Source organism: Hermetia illucens, chromosome 1, assembly GCF_905115235.1.
Source record: "Hermetia illucens chromosome 1, iHerIll2.2.curated.20191125, whole genome shotgun sequence".
Taxonomy (NCBI): Eukaryota; Metazoa; Arthropoda; class Insecta; order Diptera; family Stratiomyidae; genus Hermetia; species Hermetia illucens.
The window spans coordinates 139,222,600-139,243,597 of NC_051849.1; the positions used below are offsets into that span (position 1 = coordinate 139,222,600).

At 41.9% G+C, this 20,998-nt stretch overlaps 1 protein-coding gene across 1 annotated transcript in view; it reads left to right on the forward strand.

Moving 5' to 3' along the window:
- LOC119661409 overlaps nt 1-20,998 on the forward strand; it is a 178,333-nt gene that overhangs the window by 149,387 nt on the left and 7,948 nt on the right. The window contains exons 4-6 of the mRNA XM_038070743.1: nt 3,769-3,902; nt 4,201-4,323; nt 14,742-14,934. Coding sequence (XP_037926671.1) covers nt 3,769-3,902; nt 4,201-4,323; nt 14,742-14,934 — 450 coding nt within the window. The remainder of the gene's footprint in view (nt 1-3,768; nt 3,903-4,200; nt 4,324-14,741; nt 14,935-20,998) is intronic.

A 20,998-nucleotide genomic window follows, 5' to 3' on the forward strand; every position in this document is an offset into this window, starting at 1 on the left:
AGGCATCACTTGTCAATCAAATCAACAGCACCTTGTATATTTTTATATACCGTTCCGATATCCCGAATAACAGCAAGCACAGCCACAACACCAGCATAAGTTTCAGCGTGTATTAGCAAATAATGCAGTTCGCATAGTGGTAAACATCGATCAGCATACTTCACGGAATGGCGATAGTACCCCTTTTTGGGGCAGCATATCGTCGCTTCTGCTGGTAGGTAGGGCTCGATACCCACTTCAGCAGGCAGCAATCTCTGCGTTAGCATAGCATAAATCCACTCAAAGTATCATCGAAACTTTGCGCTTTGGCGGCATCACGAAGTTTTTGAAAAGGCGCACAGTCAAACACCCTAAAAGACTAACTAAAGAGTGAGAAGTAGACTCACAGGAATTTCCACGCTGGTAAGCATATTGGTTTACATTTAGCGGATGCGACCTATGCCCCTTCCCACGAGTGTGACGCTCAACCCAGTCTCTTCAGACCTTTCAGCAAGAATGAAGTCAAGCTGATCTGTCTAAAGTTCGTTGGATTTGAATAGTGATCTTCCGCAGGCTTCGGTATGAAGACTACCTTAACCTTCTGCCAAGAGGTAGCCACGTACCCCAAAGCAAGACATTCTAGAAAAATATTTCTTGTCAATCGCTACTTTATACCTTCTTTTAGCAGTGCTGGACAGATACCATCCATGCCAGATGCTTAGAATAGTCCAAAGGACAGTATGGCAGCTCTCACCTTTTTGCGGTTTTTGATGGTCACACACATGGTCAATTTAGTTAAAAGTGGTCCCGTCTGGAGAGCCCCACCAACAACCATTTCGTGTGACACTACTAGTAGAATAATCCGTTCTCATAGGTAGTTTTATGCAAGCTATGGTGGCCGATGTATCATCTGAATACGCTACTGGATTGTTAAAATCTATCTATATGATTAAGACCGCCATTCACTTGATGAAGACCAGACCAAATGGAAAGAAACTTTCCCCATATAGTTTGAATAACCCCGTAACACTTTGGCATCTTAGTGAGCAGCCGAGGCTTCCTAATAGTATTCATTGTTATTGTATTGTGTTTTTACTGCACTGCGATAGTGACTCACCTGTGAAATGGGTGTTAAGAAGTCACTCAACGTATTTCTCCTTGTCGTAGGCTTCTAGAAGGGATGAACATCTGTAGTACAGATTTCAAAAATTTTCGCCTATAGAAACGTTATCCATGCCAACAATCTTTCGTCATCATATGAAGACACGAGTTGGTTTTTGCCTTCTGACCTCCAGAATGCTCGCTTTCTCCAACTTGAGCGGGAGCTCCGCCACCACAGGGCGCACATTCTGGGGTTAAGCTAAATGACTCTGGGTAACACTCTTCTTGCCCTCTCGTTACTGTGCTATTGTACTCAGTAACAATAATGGCAAAAAGTTTGTAGATTTTGGCATTAGTACAAAATTGCCGCGAAAGGTCGTCACAAGATCTGGCTGACTGCGCAATTATGAAAGCGAATCGGCGAAAGTAAGGGGGGTGAAAGCAACGCGGTTCGACTCCGATACTGTCCGAAATTCTGGGAAGTTCAGCGTAGCATATGCCATAATAAAAGAGAATTCATTGTCGCTCTAGTCAATGAAGTAAAAGCTGCCGCAAATTGCAATGATTTGAGACATCTAAAAAGGTGAAAAGAGCATTTCACCATGGTCCTCCACCGTATCTCATTCGACGAAGTTTTATCTAAGTCATCAATGTATTCAAAGGGAGTAAAGCCACTCGCTTTGACGGTCTTCCCGTAGAAGGGAATCGAAGAAGGTACTAATCGAGAAGTGCGACAATCGGAACGGTCTTTGCGCTCTCCCTGCCGGTGCAAAGATAAAAGCTAAAATAATCTAAGAATGTAGCGGGGAACACCTGCTGGGTTTGATCGACCGAGGGCAGGTTGGTTTTCTCTCTGGATCCTCCTGTAATGACAACATACAAATCTTTCGGACCACCACCACCTGTTCTCCATTGTTTCCGAGAACACTTTTCACAGCGTGAACGGAGGAATATATCCGGAATGCTCTACGCAGGAGAGGCATTCTAATAGCGACATATGATAACGTAATATGTCACGTGCTTCCGGAAGTAATATCAGAAAAATTTAAGATCGAAAGCGGAGTCCTTGTCACCGATATCATTTGTTGTTGTCATTGGTGATGATCTTTAGTACGCCGTGATATATTTTCCCAAATACCTCAACTATGCTGATGACATCTGTTTGCTCTCCGACCGAGTCATAGAGATTAGTCAAATGACTCTGGATTTGCAAAGGCAAATAGAGTCGAACTGAAGATAAACTCTACCAAAGCAAAGATTTTCAGTATGACTGGTTAAGGCATTTTTACTACCTGTAATAATGATCAACAGAAGGCGAAAATGTCAGTGGATATGCCATACGTTGAGAAAGGGGCCCCATGGGCATACCAGTTTATGCCATACAATTGAAGACGTCATTTCAAAACGGCTGATGAATATATCGCCATGGAACTAGTTTGCACAGAACAGTGGAGGAGAGGACAAGCTTGTTGGAATGTTGGCTGGAACCGACAATGGTGGCACTTCGATGTCGTTGATGTGCTATACTTCATATGGGGGTTTATGACAAACATACATATACCATTGTGACTCTACCTTCCCAAGGGCATGGGGACGACTTTTAGACAAAACTAACAGGAAATTCTTACTCGAGACAATAAAATTTCAAAAATCCGCAGAGTGCTAGCCCGAAGGTGTACGCCTAATTTAGCCAATGAAGTTGGCAGTACCCAATAATGATTGTAATTAAAAAAAATGGTCTTCCCCAGTTTTTCTCCGAAACAGTTAGATAAGTCTTTCTCTTCCCATCTTCCTTTCTTTTTTAGCAGCGGTCGAGATTATCATTGAAAATATTGAATGCAATGCTGTTGGATCACTTCAGAAGACGTATCTCTAGGGATTTAGAAGCAGGCAAGTAGGAGGTATAAATACTACTTTTCATAGTGTTTTTACCAACTGTTACTCTACGTCGTCATATTAGCCTTTCAAAAATTATATTTTCCCTGGAACTTTCCAAAGTAAGAAAGCAGAAGGAGCAGAAACCTGTTGCTCTCACAACTCCCTTTTGCAGGCATCCTTCGCGAATATTAACGAAATCCAACACAAAAGTATTTAATACATAGTCCCAGTCTACGGGGTCTGACCGTAGCAACTAGAAATGTAATAAAAGGAATCCATCTAAAGCTTATTACCTCACTTTCCGCAAACGAATTTGTTTTCTCAAATAAAAAGTTTAAATAATTGTGTCAAGATGCCCTTGACATCAATTTCAATCCAGCATTCATTCCCACTTCCGCCAGGTAATATTTCCTCACTTAACAAAAGGCGATGGAGTGTGAGAAAGGCAAAAACCGAAAGAAACTTTTGAGATTCGGTTTCCCTATTATCATCCCCTCTCAACCTGTAACTGACATCAAGTGGTCCTTTGGACGCAGAATGAGTAAATGATGAAAATTTCCCTTAAGTGGATATTTACTCTATCCTCCGGGCGAATATTATGCCATTCGAGAAATTTTTGAATAAAATCTTGGAAAACTTCTCATAGCGCCCAGCTTTCAGGACAACGTTCCCTTTTCATTGGTGACTTCGGATCATTTTTCATGATAGTCCTCCTATCACAAACAACGACGTTAGTCGAGGAGTTTAGTCTTCATCAAGACAGATGTAGTGTAAATATCCCCTGACAAGTGCTCTTCCTTCTCGTTTCAGAGATTCCGAAATCGGGGCCGAGGATAGAAGGTGTGGACAAGGTGTACAGCGTGGGAGACATCCTGGCGGCCAATTGTTCGCAAGGGAAAGGCAGGCCTGCGGCCAATTTAACGTGGTTAATTAACAATTTACCAGTAAATTAAACATTAGTATTCTAAATAATGGCTCATAATCAAACGGTGTCGATCGATAGTCTGCGGATGCAAAAGTAATGCCCAGGATAAGTGTTAAATTAAATTGAAAACTGACTATGGCGGCTATTCAAATTTCTCTGATTTCGAAATGTGACCCTCCTGTCGGGTAAATGGAGGAAAATTAATTTCGGACACCTACTAAACGGATTACTTTTGGATCCAGCCTCTCGATGATCCAATATTCAGATTTTATAAATTGGTTTCCTTTTTTTACATGCACTCCACCCTCGACCCTCAGGTTTCGCCCCATCAAATTGTAATATACGATAATAGGAAAGATAGACCGAATGACACGGAAGCGTCCATTTTAGGAATCAAACTGGTCATCACACCGAAACATTTTCGTACCAGCAAATTTAAGGTCAGTACTTTTATGCCGAGGATTTATAAGCTAAGGTAGAACATGTGCTGTACATAAATGCTAGTTTTGCTCATAAAATGTTTGGGATCCAATTACGTAATTTTATTTAATCTCGCTGCAAAGAAAAATTTGGATTTGTATTATTTTTTAATGAAATGTGAATCCTAATTATATTTCAATGGGTGCCATTACATTTGTTTGGCCTATCCGACCTTCTACGTGAATTTACTTTACTGTGTATTTCATATAAATACATAAATATTCACACATTAACTTTATTTAAAGAAAAGGCGCTCGCACTAAAAGCGCCATTATTTTACATACTTTGAGGCTACTGTTTACATGCTTAATTCAAAGTTAGGTCAGTTAAACCTACTTAAAACTGCTGTAAACGACCGCACATCACAGTAATTCCTGCTTATCCTCTATATACCCCTACCAAGCGAGCAGTATCAAATAGGGCAGGGCCTGAGAGATATGGCCAATAGGGGTGTGCTACCCTGTTGATAGAGATGGCGAAATAATGGATTTGGGTGTGCTTTCGTTTTCTTCAAAAACCTGTCAATCAAATTGAGAACGTATTCCCGAAGTGGTTTCACTCCTAATCGCGGATATACTTCGGCGTTTTCCCCGAGTTCTTACAGTTTTAAGGTAGACCAGTACAATATCTTAGTATTCGGTGTTCAAACGCTTCGCATTTATTCATGGCAGGGTTGGAGCAGGTGACCCACGTAGGTGCTCCGTAACAGATGATGGGTCTTATCAGATTCTTGTAAAGAATCAGTTTGGCTTTGGCACTAAGACCTACTTTCTGGCGAAGAAAATAGTAGATCTTACTAACCGCGCCGCGTGCCTTACTTATAGCGAGCTCCAGGTACGGATTAAATTTGACAAATTCGTGAAACTTAACTCCCAACTATTTGATCGTCTGTGAATTGCTCCATATTGTATTATTATAATAAATACTTCTAGAACCTCACTATCTAGACCAATCGTGCTTTTGCCTCATTTATTCTAATGCCCCAATAGCGGAAGTATTTGCAGAGAACTACCAAGTATTTTTCTATTGTTTTGGCGGCCTTGTTGGGGCGGAGGTTTGATACGAAAATAAGGGAGTCATCGGCATATTGGATAATGTCAGTGTCGGTCTCAGGAATGGGAACGTCAGCCGTGAAAACATTATATTCTGTAGGCCCTGAAATGGATACTTGTTGTACTCCTGATGTTGGGTGCGAAGGAGGAGGATGAGGAAGACATCATCTGCACAAGGCAGTGTGTAGGGCGCTGGGCGTTGGATATCCCGTGTGACGGTGTCTACAACAAAAACAAAGCGGAGTGGTGAGAGGGCGCTTCCTTGATGAATACCAACAGAGACACGAAGTGGTTTTGATAACCCGCCATACTTCGAACTTTACATTTCGGATTGTGGTAGAGCAATTGAACCCAGCACACGAGTTCTTTTGGCACTATGTGTTTTCGAAAAGCATACCAGATGAGTTCGTGTGACACACGATCAAACGCTTTCTCTAGATCCAGAAATGCAATGTAAGGAGGGCTATACTTCTTACGGTGTTTCTCCATGAGGAACTGCGCAGCGTGTATTGCGTCGGTAGTTCCGCAGTTTTTGACAAATTCGGTGAATCAACACGGATTTCAACGGATTTATTTCAACGATTTCGCGAATACGGTTGTCAAGAATGCGTTCAAAAATGCTTGACGGTTGGTAAGCAAAGTACTGTTCTTGTCATTAACGCAACAGAAGTGTTACATATCCAGTGTACGTTCGTTACGGCTTTTAGCAAGTCGATACAGATCTCTCTCGCCATCCCGAGTGTCCAGTTTATCGTAAAGATTTTTGTAATAGTTCGCTCAGGTGACAGCGATTGCTTTTTTTGCTTCACGGTGGGCATTCTTATAAATTTGCCAATTAGCAAGCGTTTTATCGTCGAGAAATTTGTGGTAGAGGCGTTTCCTTTCATTTCAAAATCACAATCCCAAAGCCAAGTATCTCCGTTGATGTACCGCTTACCCGGGTTGGTGACCACGAGGGTTGCAGAGGCCCCTTTGTGGATCGTGTATTTCATATGGTTCCACGGTTCTTCCACATTCGTAATGGTCGGTAATCATGTGAGTGAGCGCCAGCGCGTTCCTTACGCTGTTTTATCGGTGGCTTAATTCGCAGAACGGCAATCAACGGCCGATGTTGAGGTGCGATGGTCTCATTGGGAACGACTTTGCAATCAGTGACAGTGTTGAAATGCCGGTGTCTTATGAGAATATAGTCGATTTGCGTTTTACTGTTCCCTCTATAAAATGTAGGAAGATGAGACAATCGTTTGATGAACCATATATTCATAAGTACAAGGTCATGGGTGTCCGCAAAATTGATTATACACTCGCCACCCTCATTGCGCGCTCTGCGCCCCTTTCCCCCATGGCACCTGTTACCGTTAGCCTTTTCACCCACATGACCACTAAGGTCGTCCGCAGGCACGTGACAAGTCTTTTCATCGAGAAGTTGCCAGAAGACATCTTTCTCGGCATCAGGTCCACCTGTCTGTGCTACGTACGCGGTGAAGAAGCGAATAGTGCGATCAGCTGATAAAATGGTGAGCTTCATCAGCCGATAATCAAATCGTTCAACTTCTTTAATGGCATCAGGGAAATCCACTGAGATGGCAATGCCAGCACCATATTGAGTGTGTGGATTATCAAAATAGAGAAGTTTATATCCATTTTTACCGCAATCGCGTTCAATGTCGCAGCTTTTGGCACCAGACCATCCCGTTTCTTGCAGAGCGCAGATATCAATGCATCTTTTCCGAAGGGCTCTTGCGAGTTCCTCCGTCTTTCCAGTTAGGGTACCAACATTTAGCTTGCAGACACGTATTTGTGTTGTTCCTTTTGTTCGAACTAACTTGCTCACATCCTGACACCGTCCATGCGTCAAGAGCCCTTGCCAATTTCTCGACAGGACCGGGGCCCGTCCTGCCGCGTCGACTGAGGTGGATGCCCTAGCATTTCTCCGAGGCTAGTGACTCAATCCAATCATCATGTTTGTAACGACATTGTATGCATTTTCTTGGTTGGCCTGTCGCGGGACCTGTCACCAAGAGAGATCAGGTTGGATTTAGCATAGTGGAATAACTCCAACTTTACTCTATTTTTCTCTTTTTCCCTGATTTCAGCATTTTATTTTTGTTTTACTGAGGATAGTACAGGGTACGATGCCTCAAACCCTCCTGCTTTACCTGGGTTTGGGACCAGCATACTATGTTGATAGCATGGCGGAGTTTATTTGGTATAATTGATATTGATATATAAATTAAAAAAACTAAAACGAAATGTTGCCCTGGAACCTCCCCTTCACGTGAGCTCATTTTGTTATGGTTTTTATTGGTTGTTGTTTTCGAACTGTTAGAATAGTACCTATTTAACTGAAAAAGGACTGAAAAATGAGAAAAAGTACTGAGGTACTGATGAAATTTAAAGCCTACGAAATTTGTTACCTTTGGTAGTAAAAATGCAACATCTTATCTATATGGTGCATTTTCCTGCCAGTGGGCTGACAATTATAGCTGCCTTTGGTGACGATACCGCAAACTTGAGCTCACATGCAGATCCAAAACTGACTTTCTTGCACCTGGAATGGCATCTAAGTGAAGACGTGGATGATGAAGCTAAATGAGCCGAACTGTGTTCAAATAACTTTCACTTTGCGAAAAAAAGTGTCCTTACAAAAAAATCAATAACATTATTCTACGTCAATCCAACGACGTTAAATTACTGGGGATATACCTCGAGAGAAGACTCACCTGGAAGCGGTACATAGACGTGAAAAATCAGCCGCTCAAATTTTTGTAAGTTCAAGAGCGTTTTATGAATGCTTCACAAAACTAAAGTTGTTGATCTACAAATCTTATTTGGAAATACAAGAGATACAACTCTGGAGCTCTGTCAAAAAACCATCCAACATTAAATTGCTACAGCGATCTCAGCCCAAAATTTTGAGATGTGCATGCGCTCCTCCCGGCATTTCTGTAACGTTGACCTGCACAAAGACTTGGGGTCCAGCACAATAGTTGATGAAATCGAGTGTCCTGCTGCAAACACTTAGCCAGACTGAGGAGGTACTTCAATATACTGGCTAAGGAAATTTCGTTCGAAAATTTAATAGGCTGAAATGATTTAACCTTCCTGATCTAGAAAAGGGTTCTGCACTGGCAACAAATTGAAAATTTTACTTTTCATCACTGCTTAGCCTCTGATGGAAATTTGTTAAATCCCAGGGATATTGAAAATTAATCATTGGATTTAAGAACTGAAATATATTTGAAGTTTCACATGTACATATCAATGGATTCAAAAAATAAATATTTATTCGAGCACATATGGCGTTACTGACTGGACGCAACTCCGGGGAACTTCACTTTGGAATTCAAATTTCTAGTGGATTTTCATTAGATGCGGCACCTGACATTTCATTACATTAAACGACTCTAATAATAATTTCTGAAAAAAAGTCCCTCATGCGTAAAGCACTTCAAAAAATTCTATTAGTGCAGACGCTATCAAAAGTTGAGTCGTCGAACAGCAAACCTCGGGGACCATCCCTTTCCTATACTCCCCAGAAAAGGTGTTAGTTGCCAACATTTTCAAATACAAGAAGTGAGAGATATAAGAAAGCGTTTTGTTGTTGTTGGGTACCTAGATGGCTTAGGAAATTTTACTTCTTCTTGAATTCGGTACTTGTCTAGACCAGCTACCTTACAAATATCGCAACTCAACATGTCATCTATGCGCAGCAGACTTTTAAAATCGTCACCAGGGTGAGCATACAACTTCATGTTACCTAAGTACAAGTGTATCAGCTCGCACTTAGCGCGTGGCCTGTATTGGATTGCAAAACCATACTTTCTAGCCATGAAATTAATCTTTCGGAAAATGCTTCTATGCGAACTTGCGTACGGGAACGTGCACGGTGCCCTTTTTAGGACAAAATAAGTAATCCCAGTAGTGAAGAAGGTGAGAATTTCTCTGGCCGACTGATGACCTGATTTATGGTGTGCTAACCAACGTTATATATTGGTGAACTTTTGTACCAAAAATTCTGCACCCGTTCCAGATCAGCGTCATTTCAGTTTGAGTTTTCTATAGCTCATCGAACTACTTCTTTGGTAACATCCACAAGATTGATATCTGCGATGGTGGCATGTCAGGTGCCTACTGCAGTAATTTACTCAGCACGCTGGGCGGCAGGTATCCTCCAAAGTCCATCCCAATATTCTTTTGCTTCTGCCACCGACGTCCTGATGGGAATTTTTGGGTGTCTAGATCTCGAACCACTCTATAATTAGCGGTTTCGACGCAGCCTTTCCATAACTACCAAGTGTGATGATAGCTTCCTAAGTGAGCAATCTTCAAGAACACAAAATTCTTGCTCTTTCCTCAATTGCCTGAGACGCTGCGATAGCCTACAGCCATTCACACCGCAGCTATATAGCCTTTCTTCTTTCACACCCGAAAGAGTTATTACTGTTAACGCCGAATAAGCATTAATAATAATAATGGGATTTGGACTGCGACCTTCCAATGTGACAACTTAGTGCTAACCGCATTATCTTTTGATTTAAGTGTACACCTCTTAATATCTTAGATCTTCCATTTTTGACATTTCCGATAAACAAATATTACTAAACACTCGTGTTTCAAGTGGAATGTATATGTGCTTTGGAAATTTAAACGTAATTTTCGAATTCAGCTTTTCACTGGCTTGCCTGTTCAGTCACAGCATTTCGAATTTGTGGACGATTGCAAAACAAAACCTTATTAAAAGTGGGTCAATGTCTGTTTGTCTGTCTGTCTGCCCGTCTGTCTTTTTTTGCCGATGGAAGGTGGAAAGCTTCAAAAGCTACCGCAGGCTCCTGTCACACGGTTATGTGGGACTCTTACCCACTAAAACCACCTCCTTCTTCTTCTTCCACTCTCCCCGCGGACTCCCATTTGGTATTACGTCGCGAAGCTGGATCAGCATTTATTCTGCGCGCATGTTAATATTCGTGTTTCTCTCGCGTTCATTGTTTCGGATGACTTCTTCCTGCCTAAGCTTTTTCCCGATGGCTGCAATCACTTTTTCGACTTCGGTCCATATCCCCTTTGCTCTCACCATAAGTTCCATTATATTTTCGGGTGTAAAGTACTCCCCGGTTGTAACTTCTAATGTAGCCCTTTGGGCTTCGAATCTGGGGCAATGAAAAAGACGTGTTCTGCGTCCTCTGCAATATTTGGGCACTTTGGACAATATGGCGAATCATCACGCCCAAATCGATACAGATATGTTCAATAACCTCCATGTCCGCTCAAGAATTGAGTTAGGTCGAAACCTACTTCGCCGTGGGATTGCTCGATCCATTTCCGGATATCCCATATGATTTTGTGAGTGCAGCGACCTTTTTCTGACTCGTCCCACTTCTCTTGCCATTTCGCGACAGTTTCAGTTGGTGCGAACTGTCGCCGACGGACAGGGGATTCTCCGGCGAGATACGTTCGATCGTAAAGTCGTTGTATTTCTTTCGCCAGAGTCTCAATCGGGACGATTGCTGCTATCACGCAAGCTGCTTGATTGGATATTGTTCTGTAAGCGCAACATGTTCGGAGTACACTTATGGGACACGCAGCTCCAATCTTTCTCTTCTTTGCTATATTTTTCAGTGCATCTCTCCATACTGGGGCTGCATACAGTAGGATCGAACTGACCACCTTCGAAATAAGGAGTCAACGGCTCGACCTTGGGCCACCTATATTTGGTAGTATTCTCGCAACCAGCGCTCCGATCTTATATGCCTTGGTTGCTGCACCCTCCACATGCAATCTGAAAATTAACCTCTGGTCCAACTTTGATCTTCGTGAAAGTGCACTTTCTCCGCTTGGTAATAAGTACTACTTTCATCTTATGCTCTGCGAGCTGTAGACCCGCATTCTCTAGCCAGGATTTAATCTCATAGACTGCTTCATTTGCATAAAGCTCCACTTCTTCGAGAAGGTGTGCAACAACCGTTACACCAATATCGTTTGCGAAACCAATGGAGGTCACATCAGTAGGAAGGTCTAGGGCAGTACTCCATTATACATAATAATCCACAAGAGTAGCCCTAGGACTGACCCTTGTGGAACTCCGCATGTCGTTTGGTATGAGTTCATTCCTTCATTTGATTCGCAGCACAGAATCCTATCGATTAGGAAGTCGGCGACGATACGCACCAGGTACTTCGCCACGCCTAAGTTCATTAGGGACTCAAGTATATTTTTCCATCCAGCGGAATTGAAGGCATTCTTCACATCAAGTGTAATCACTGCACAACATTTGCCCTCGTCAAGTGCGGTCTTAGCTGTGTTAGCTACTAGGACAATTGCATCCGTTGTAGACCTCCGCTTTCGAAAACCGAACTGACTTTCGGAGAGACCGCCATCCTTTTCGGCAATTAATTAATCTGTTATAGATTACTCATTCGAATAGTTTGCCAGTATTATTTAGAAGGGATATCGGCCTGTATGACGAAGCTTCACCCAAAGGTTTGTTTGGTTTGGGGATCAGTATTAATTTTTCCATTGTGTAAGAAATGCTCTTTCTTTAAGGCATGTGGTGAACGCCTCGGCAAACATATTTTGAGCTATTTTGACTGCTGCCTTGAGAGCTTTATTGGGGATGCTATCCAAGCCAGGTGCTTTATTTCCAACAATTTTATCCGCAGCTTCGAGGACCTCCTTTTCACTTACCATGGGAACTTCGGCGGTGTCTATCTCGACAGTGGGAAGGTTAGCGGTACTCACATTCTGTGGAAAAAGATCCGCTACTATTTCTTTAAGCAGAGTAGGGCCAGAACTCGGTGGGGAGCGTTTGCCTTCAACTTTTGATATTATTGTTTTATAGGCGCCACCCCAGGGGTTCGTGTCAGATTCATTACACAGTCGCTTAAAGTGTTCGCTTTTGCTTTTTATTATGGCGACATGTAATTTCTTCCGAGCAGTATTCTTCATGTAATTGCTCATGTCCAGATCGGTTTCTATTTCGATGACTGCGCCTTCTGGCCTTGAGGCGAATTCAGAATTCCACCAAAAGTTCGGAACTCGCTTCTGGGATACAACACACCTTGGCATGGGTGCGTCACATGCTCGTCGCAGCTTTTCGCCAATCTGTAAAGCTTTATTTTCTGCGCTTCCTTCAAGCGCTATATTTTGCTGCAGAACTTCTTTGAAAACCTCCTCGTCAAACTTATTAGGTGCCCACCTTTCAGCTCTGGTCCGGGATAATTTCATTCGTTTACCATGTCTGATTTAAAAAATGATGGCCTGGTGGTCGCTATGTGTATATTCTTCACTGGCATACCACTGCAGATCCTCAGCTAAAACATCGCTAAAAAAAGTGACATCTATCACGGACCCCATTTCTCGCTTACGGAAAGTGTTCACACATCCTACAAGATTCAGAGGAGAGAGAGCTTCGAGTAATATACGTCTTCTTTCGTTCGTTTCTCGGCTGTCCTATTCTTCAGCCCATGCGTTGAAATCACCAGCCACTATCTTAGGGCTATGGTTGCTTGCATCCATTGCTAGCCTCTCCATTAAAGAATGGAACTCCTCTCTCGTTAGGCTTGGAGCCGCATAACAGCTGTAAATAGATATTCCGCCTATTTTTGCTCTAGTGAAGCCACTCTCGAGAATTTTCGGGGTTCCTTCTATGGCCGGATTTCCGCATGTCTATATCGCTGCTTTTCCCCTCTTATCCGCGACCCAAACTCCACTGTCGAGATTTTTGTACTGCTCGCAGATAATAGCAACGTCGATTTTGTGTTCAAATATTGTCTGGGAGAGCAGATACTAAGCCGCTTGGCAATAGTTCAGGCTTAGCTGTGGGAACCTCATTTGCGCATAGTGTCGATCGCTTGTGATATGGGCGCTGTCAATGTCGTTTATTTGCCTGCAGAACAGACAATTGGGATTTTCTTCGCAGACTTTTGCAATGTGGCCTTTTTCCCCTTATTTACGACACAGGACAGACCTATCGTGAACGCTAGTACATTTTTTCGCCACGTGCCCAAATTCTAAACCCCTGAAATCCCAGCTAGGATCGTAGGGCTTGACAAATTTCATCCTTCGTTGTAATCTCGTCCAAGTCTTTACACTCAATAACCACACGATTTTGACTGCGCTTTACTTCTGTAGCCTTACCCAATGACGACTCGATTTTTTTCTGCAAGTCTTCTGACTTGTTTTCGCCTGGTTTAAATTCCAGCAGTCTGTCACAGGCACTTTTCTCAGAAACGGCTACACCGATTAACACAAAATTTGGTGAGAAGTGGGAAGTGGAAACTGTGAACGCCCAGACATGCAGTGAGTGATAACCTTCTACTTTGAGATTTCAGGGGGGTCCCCAAACATATAAAAGGGGGGCGTAAAATTGTTTTTCACCGAATATAGTCTTGAGAGGTATCAAATGAAAGATGTCAATTAGTACTTTTCGAAGCCGGTATTAGTTTTGAGATTTGTTAGAAAGGCGGGGAGAGAGGGGTGAAAAATGATGATTTCTTTAATGGACCCATTCTCAGAAACTACTCAACCGACAAATCTGAAAAAAATCATGGAGCTGCTTCTATATGGTTCTATAGTCTCCATATCGATATCTGTTCAAATTAAGTTAATAATAGTATATTACCATATTTTTGGGCAAATTGAGTAAAACCCCCCTTAAGTTTATCCCAGGGTTATAAAATTTGGTAGTAGTATAAAATATAATATGGAGCACATTATCCCCAAGTTTGATCAAAATCATACTATTAGTAACAAAGTTACAGTAGCCAAAAAAGTTGACTTTAGCCTGTAAATTTACTGGAAGTAAATATCAATATCACACTAAAGTGGGTAGTCTGACATGCTAAATGCATATACATAACGGGCTACATACAAATGGGATAGTTCTACACTCAAATATACTCAGAGAAGAAGCAAACAAAACCTTTCATACCTGAAACGCGGAGCTTCCGGTTTCCCGACTTGTTTACTTGATAGTTAACATATGAAATCCAACTAACCTCATGACAATTATATGTTCGTGATTACAGGATACCATTTCCACAGACTCCAATTGATTTGCTGGTTATCCATAGATTTTTAAACGACGCCAAACCCCGAAGTCCGAGAGTCCTGTATCGAAAAAAACAGGACCACACAGATCTTTATATTTTTTACTCATGACGTAGCTTCTAGGAAGAGGATGTACTCTTTTGTTGTTTATAAATGAAAGCCTCTTCGGAGAAATTTTGAAATTCATTTTCTAACAAACTAGATAATTCAGCAGTGCACAATTATCTTTAGCCCACCCTCAATAGTACCGTATAATGATATGTCCTTTTCTTTTCCAGTTAGCATGCTTAGCCAGAATCTATAACATTTATGAGCAACTCACGGAGAAACTAATCGACTTAGATGCATCAACAAATTTAATTCTATTCGACGATCCCCTGAGTACGATGGAAAACAACAAACAATCGCAATACGCAAATAATTTAGCGGATGCTAATGAAGACATTAAAATGCATCATATGCAGGCGCAAGGTGAGTACAAACAAATTTAGATCAACACACAAACACTTAATCCGAATTATGAATATGAAATCACAATCAGTGCTCCCATAACCTTGTTGTGAGGCCTATTCAGAACCACAAGCTCCTAAAACATTTTCACAAAATGCGAATTTCCCAGGCGGTTTCTAAGTACCCATTCTGCAAGGAGGATGCATGTCGAGGATTGCGAACCAATCACCAAATTGAATAAATCGATGCATCTACTCGGAAAATAGGTCGCATAATGTCATTGATGGATGGAAGTTCAATGGTGCAATTCAAGTTTAGCTCGACGAACCGGAGTTGCTCTCGAGGGAAAAGAAATCCCGACGCGCGATATTTCGAATCTCACCTCGTTTGCCCTGCAGTTCTGGTTGCATGCATATGCAACACACCCCGTGGCAACGCATTCAGGACTCCTCGCGATAATGTCGAACATTTTAAAATTCCGAAATTCGAGAAACTGATGTTAGAGGAACGAGCACGCATGGAGCACAAAACACTGGCACACGGGAAATGCGATCCTTAATATTCAAAGCGACTCAGGATAATTGAGAGTGCAATATGACATCAAAAGGTGCAGGCTCGTGAATGGCTTTTGCGAAAGGTTGTTAATTAATGCTGTTCGCGAATGGGGGGAGCAACGGCGAAGGTGAAAGGGAAACTTATGCATGTCATCAATGAGATTATTCTGTATTGGAAGAATAAACTTTCAGTCGATCCTTGCAATCAAAGGCATAAAACTACCATTGAGCAAATTTCTAAACCCGCAAAAGCCTGTTTGTTTGTTATTACTGGCGCGAAGGTTTATGTTGTGTTCATAAATGCAAATTTCTGTGCTTATTGTCATTAAGTCACAATATGCTAGCGGGCTTTGACCCGTTTAACGTCCGCGAAAATTTCCTCCCTATTCCTCTAAAGGAATTTAGACATGACGAATTTTTATAGCTTACACAACAAAAAAGTGCATCTTTCGTTCATCAAGCACATTTTATACATTCTGTTTTCTCCCAAAATAATTGATTCCTTCCTTTATGCTATGCTTTTGCTATCCATGGTCACTAATTCCTAAACCAGCGCAAAATTCCCACAATAGTTGCATTTTCGTCTATTTAATATATGATAGCTCCCAAATATTTTGTGGTCCCCAGAAAATCGTTTACTTCTATTAATATCCGTAGTCTGGCTCTAGCTAGAAATTGGCAATCGCCAAAGAAATGCTTGGGGCTCTCCCCTCTCTACAACTTTCACAATGCGAATTGTAGGGTCTGTCGAATATGGTATCATGGTTCTCTATAGGCCACTACCCCATGCAAACAGCGGGAATCTTGTACGTATTTGCTCGAGTTTGGTTCAAAAGCTCCCGCGAGCTGGTTTCATTCTAGAAGGACCAGATCGACCTTCACTTAACGCCTCCACCATCTAAAGTCAGCAACTGTAAAGTAAGGCCAGTCCATCTACCTCCTCAATCCTCTGTATGTTCGTATGAGAGAGATGGAGGGTTACTTTAAACGTGTCGCCCGTTTTGTTCGGAAGTGGGGTCATGTTCCACCCATCGACATGTATCGCCGGCATTTGCGCTTGGAATACGCTCGCGTCTCCTGGAAGACAATAACACTCCAGACACTGTTTGCATCCGAGAATACTAGCATCTGCTATATTGTTTTCAGTAGTTTTTATTCCACATGTAATGGAATGTATAGTAAATGATATATTTAAAGATATTTACTTAGTAAAATTTGTGTTTCCTAATTTAAGCTGAACGAATTGACAATTTCCATAATAAATATTTAATGTCTTATGTTGACGGTAAAACAAGTCGGGAAACCGGAAGATTGACGCTTCAGGTATAAAAAATTTTGTATTTCTCTATGTGAGGAGGATAACGCAGTTTTCCATTGCCTGATAGCATCGACTCGAGATATTTAAATCGCTCAATTCTGTCCATAGCAGTAACCTGCCCAGAACTGAACGATTTAAATATCCCGGGTCAATGCTATCAGCCAATGGAGAACTGCGTGATGAAATTGCTTCACACATTATCGCAACCTGGATGAGGTGGCATTCCACAACTGGTGTTTTTTGTGATGGACGTATCAGCGCACGTCCCAAATCTATAATTTACTGCAATGTCGTCCGTTTGCCGCTCTCTATAGTTCTGAGTGTTGGCCGATTATAAAAGACAATGAACGGCGTCTTGCGGTAATGGGGACGAAGATGCTGCATTGCACTGGCGGCGTGACACATTTTGATCAAGTCTGAAATAAGAACATCCGCGATCGATATGAGTTTGCACCGCTCGTGGAGAAACTGCGAGAGAGGCGTTTTCGATGGTGTGGTCTGAACATCGAAGTCAATGGTAAGCAATCAAAATCAATGGTAAGCAACCAAAAAGTCGGTGGCTTGATACGCTGGATGGGGATTTAAAGGCCTCACGATTACATCCTGATCAGGCATTTGATAAAATAAAATGACGAAACCGATCTCGACGAGCCGACCCCGCTTGTGAACCGGAAAAAGGCTGAAAAAAGGAGAAAAATGTGAGGAGCGACGAGTGCACGACAGGTCCGTGTCACATAGCTAACAATTTCATTGCCCTCTATTTTTTAGAAAGCGATTTAAATAAATCATTTGATGGAAACCCCTGTATTGATAATAGTCACCCTCATACACTTCACACTCTGAGTTTAATATTATCAGCAAATGCCAAGAATTCGACCAGCATCAAATATAAAAAAGTACTAGGGAGAATTAGATTCTTCTTGAATGGAATTTAAATATTTCACTCGAATGTCTATTATTCTTGTTAATTATGACGTCAGCATCTTATTTGTATGGCTAAGGATGCTGTTAATTCGCATGAAATTGACAAGTTTGAACTGCTATAACTTTGGCACTAATAATTGGATTTTTATGAAACTTGGCGTGTGTATGCACGAGGCTACCCTCTATGTCGGTGCTGCTGATCTGACTATTGCGGGCGAACAGTCTGCAGTACAAAGACGGAAGCCTATGAAAACGGATTGGGAAAAGTTCAATGAACTGACGCTGGAAGATGAATTGAAAACTCTGAACTGCACACTTTTAGAGTGCTATGAAAAGGCTTATCCTATTTCCCGAGGCCAAAGCGGTAAAACGGTTCCTTGGTGAAACCGAGAACTGCAAAAACTCATGAAATCAACCAGGCGACTTCTAACCCGTGTTTGCAAAAGTAACAAGATCGAAGACTGATTCAGTTTCAGGAACTAACAGCGTGAATATAAGAGGCTCGTTAGGTGTTCGAAACGAGACTCCTTTAGAGCGTACTGTGAGGAACTGGAAGGCGAAAGAGAGACTTCAAGGCTGTGCAGAGTCCTCAAAAGGGATGAGTCGGCCAAGTTGGATTCTTTTAGAAAACCCGACGGTACTTTCACAAGCTCCAGACTGGATTTAGTACAGACCCTCCTGGAAGTACACCACCTGGGAGAACGGGTGAGAGAAGTGGAAGGGGAGAGTTGACGGTTCATGCAGCACCTTCAACACACAAGTGTTGCAAGGGGAACTGGAACACTGCAGAAGCGGTTGTTACCCATGAAAGGGTGAGAGCTGCCATACTGTCCCTTGAACATTTCAAAGCACCTGGCGTGGGTAGCATCTATCCGGCAATGTTAAAGGAGGGTATGGAGCGTTTAGAGCGACCTCTAAGAAATATTTTTCGAGGATGTATTGCTCTGGGCTACGTGCCTTCCTCTTGGCAACAGGTTAAGGTAGTCTTCATACCGAAACCTGGGAAAGATGACTATTCTAACCCAAAGAACTTCAGACAGATCAGCTTGACTTCATTCTTGCTGAAAGGTTTAGAGAGACTGGTGGAGCGTCACATTCGTGGAAACGCACTTAGGTCACACCCACTTAGTGAAAACCAACATGCTTAGCAACGTGGAAAGTCCTGTGAGTCTTCTCTTAATTCTTTGGTCACAAAGATAGAGGATGCAACTTTGAATGGTGAGTACGCGATGGGGGTGTTCGTGGACATTGAAGGGGCTTTCGACTGTGCGCCTTTTCAAAATCTTTGTGATACCGCTAGAGAGCATGGCGTTCATGATGCTTTAATTAAGTGGATCCATGCTATGCTAACGCAGAGATTGCTGTGAGCTGAGGTGGGTGTCGATCGCTACCTGACTGCAGAAGCAACGAAGGGCTGCCCCTAATAAGATGTGCTTTCGCCACTCCTGTGGAGTATGCTGCTGATCGACTCACTACTATGCGAACTGCAAAATTTGCCAATACACGCTCAAGCTTATGCTGATGACGTGGCTGTGCTTGCTGTTGATCGGGATCTTGGGACGGTGTGTAGGAATATACAACGTGCTGTTGATTTGATAGACAGCTGGTGCCTCAAACATGGTCTTTCAGTTAATCCAAATAAAACCACTCGATGTATGCGTGGGATTTCATAGTTCCCATCTGTCCACCAAATTTCGTTCGGATATGTTTAGCTGTTTTGAAGAAAAGTGCGCGTGACAGACAGACATTGAATCGATTTTAATAAGGTTTTTTTTTACACAAAACCTTAAAAAGGGCTAGGAAGAACTAGATTCCTCAAAAATGGAATTTTAATATTTCATTTGAATGTCAATTATTTTCGTTAATTATGACATCTGTATCTTATTTGCATGGATTTATAAGCAGTACATTCGTGCGAAATTGCTAAATTTGAATTGCTATAATTTTGGCGTTAATGACCACATTTTCATGAAATATGGCATGCGGTCCTCTATGCTCGTGCGAAATTTGGTAGTGCTTGGATGAATTTAAGGGGGGTTTTCAGTAAATTTCTTAAAGTTGATAATATACTTACTTTATTTGAGCAGATATCGGAATGGGGCATATTTTGAGGCCTAGATTTCATCTAAGCGCACTTTCCTGATTTTTTTCGGATTTTTAGGTTGGGTAGTTTCCGAAAATGAGTCCTGTCTCACTTTAAGTGCGTACAACTAATATCAGTTTCAGAAAGTACTAATTGAGACCTTTGATACCCTACACGACTATATCCGGTGGAAACATTTTTTGAATCCCCCCTTTGCAAGTATGGGAAGCCCCCTTTAAACTTCACATAAATTTATGTCACTCTCTGTATGCGTGGGATTTCATAGCTCCGATTTGTCCACCAAATTTCGTTCGTATTGGTTCAGCCGTTTTGGCGAATAGTGCGTGTCACATACAGACAGACAGTGAATCGATTTTAACAAGGTTTTGTTCTGCACAAAACCTAGACAATGATACAATTATGATGCTATATTTAAAAAAAATTAAGTGCAATGAATCAGCAGCAAGGAAATTTTGGGCGAATTATTTAAAAATGAATAGTTTTGTGCTCAGTCTGGCAGTATACATTCAAGGAAAGGGTATGAGCTAGAGGACATAGATTTAGTCCGAATAACTCTGTACAATTGTTTTAAAACTTCTTTACAAACTGCTAAGGACCTAAACTGCAAACTTATTATACTTCAGTCATTTCGCCAAAATACAAATTAATCGATGCCTTCAATGCTCTGCCCATTTATGTATACAGATAGGAAGAGTGAGATGACCAGTCAGAATAGGAACCTTGGCTTTGTAATGTTTACTTTCAGTCCGACTCTACTTGCCTTCTCCTCCAAAACCACTGGGCCAAGGTCCATGACTTGGTGAAAAAGGAAACAGATACGTAGTCGAGGTGTTTGAGGGATGATGTTATTGTACATTAAACCGCTCTATTTCTTCCACCCAAGGAAACATGTAGAACTTCACCGATAACAAAAAGAAAAAATATCGCTAATACGATGCAGTCCTGTTGAATTACGATTTGACCTTCAAATTCCTTTGAGATATCCTTTTACGGAATTTCAGTGATTACTGGAAAATGCCTCAAATTCCTAGGATTTCCACGAAGTAAAAGTAGCATTAGCATAAACTGCAGGAGTTATATCAAGAACTTCGTGGTGAGGCCGTCGACTCCGGCGGCCTTTCCCTGTTTGAGGTCATTGATTGCCAAGATGATTTGACCTTTGTAAAATGTTGCAACTGTTCTTGG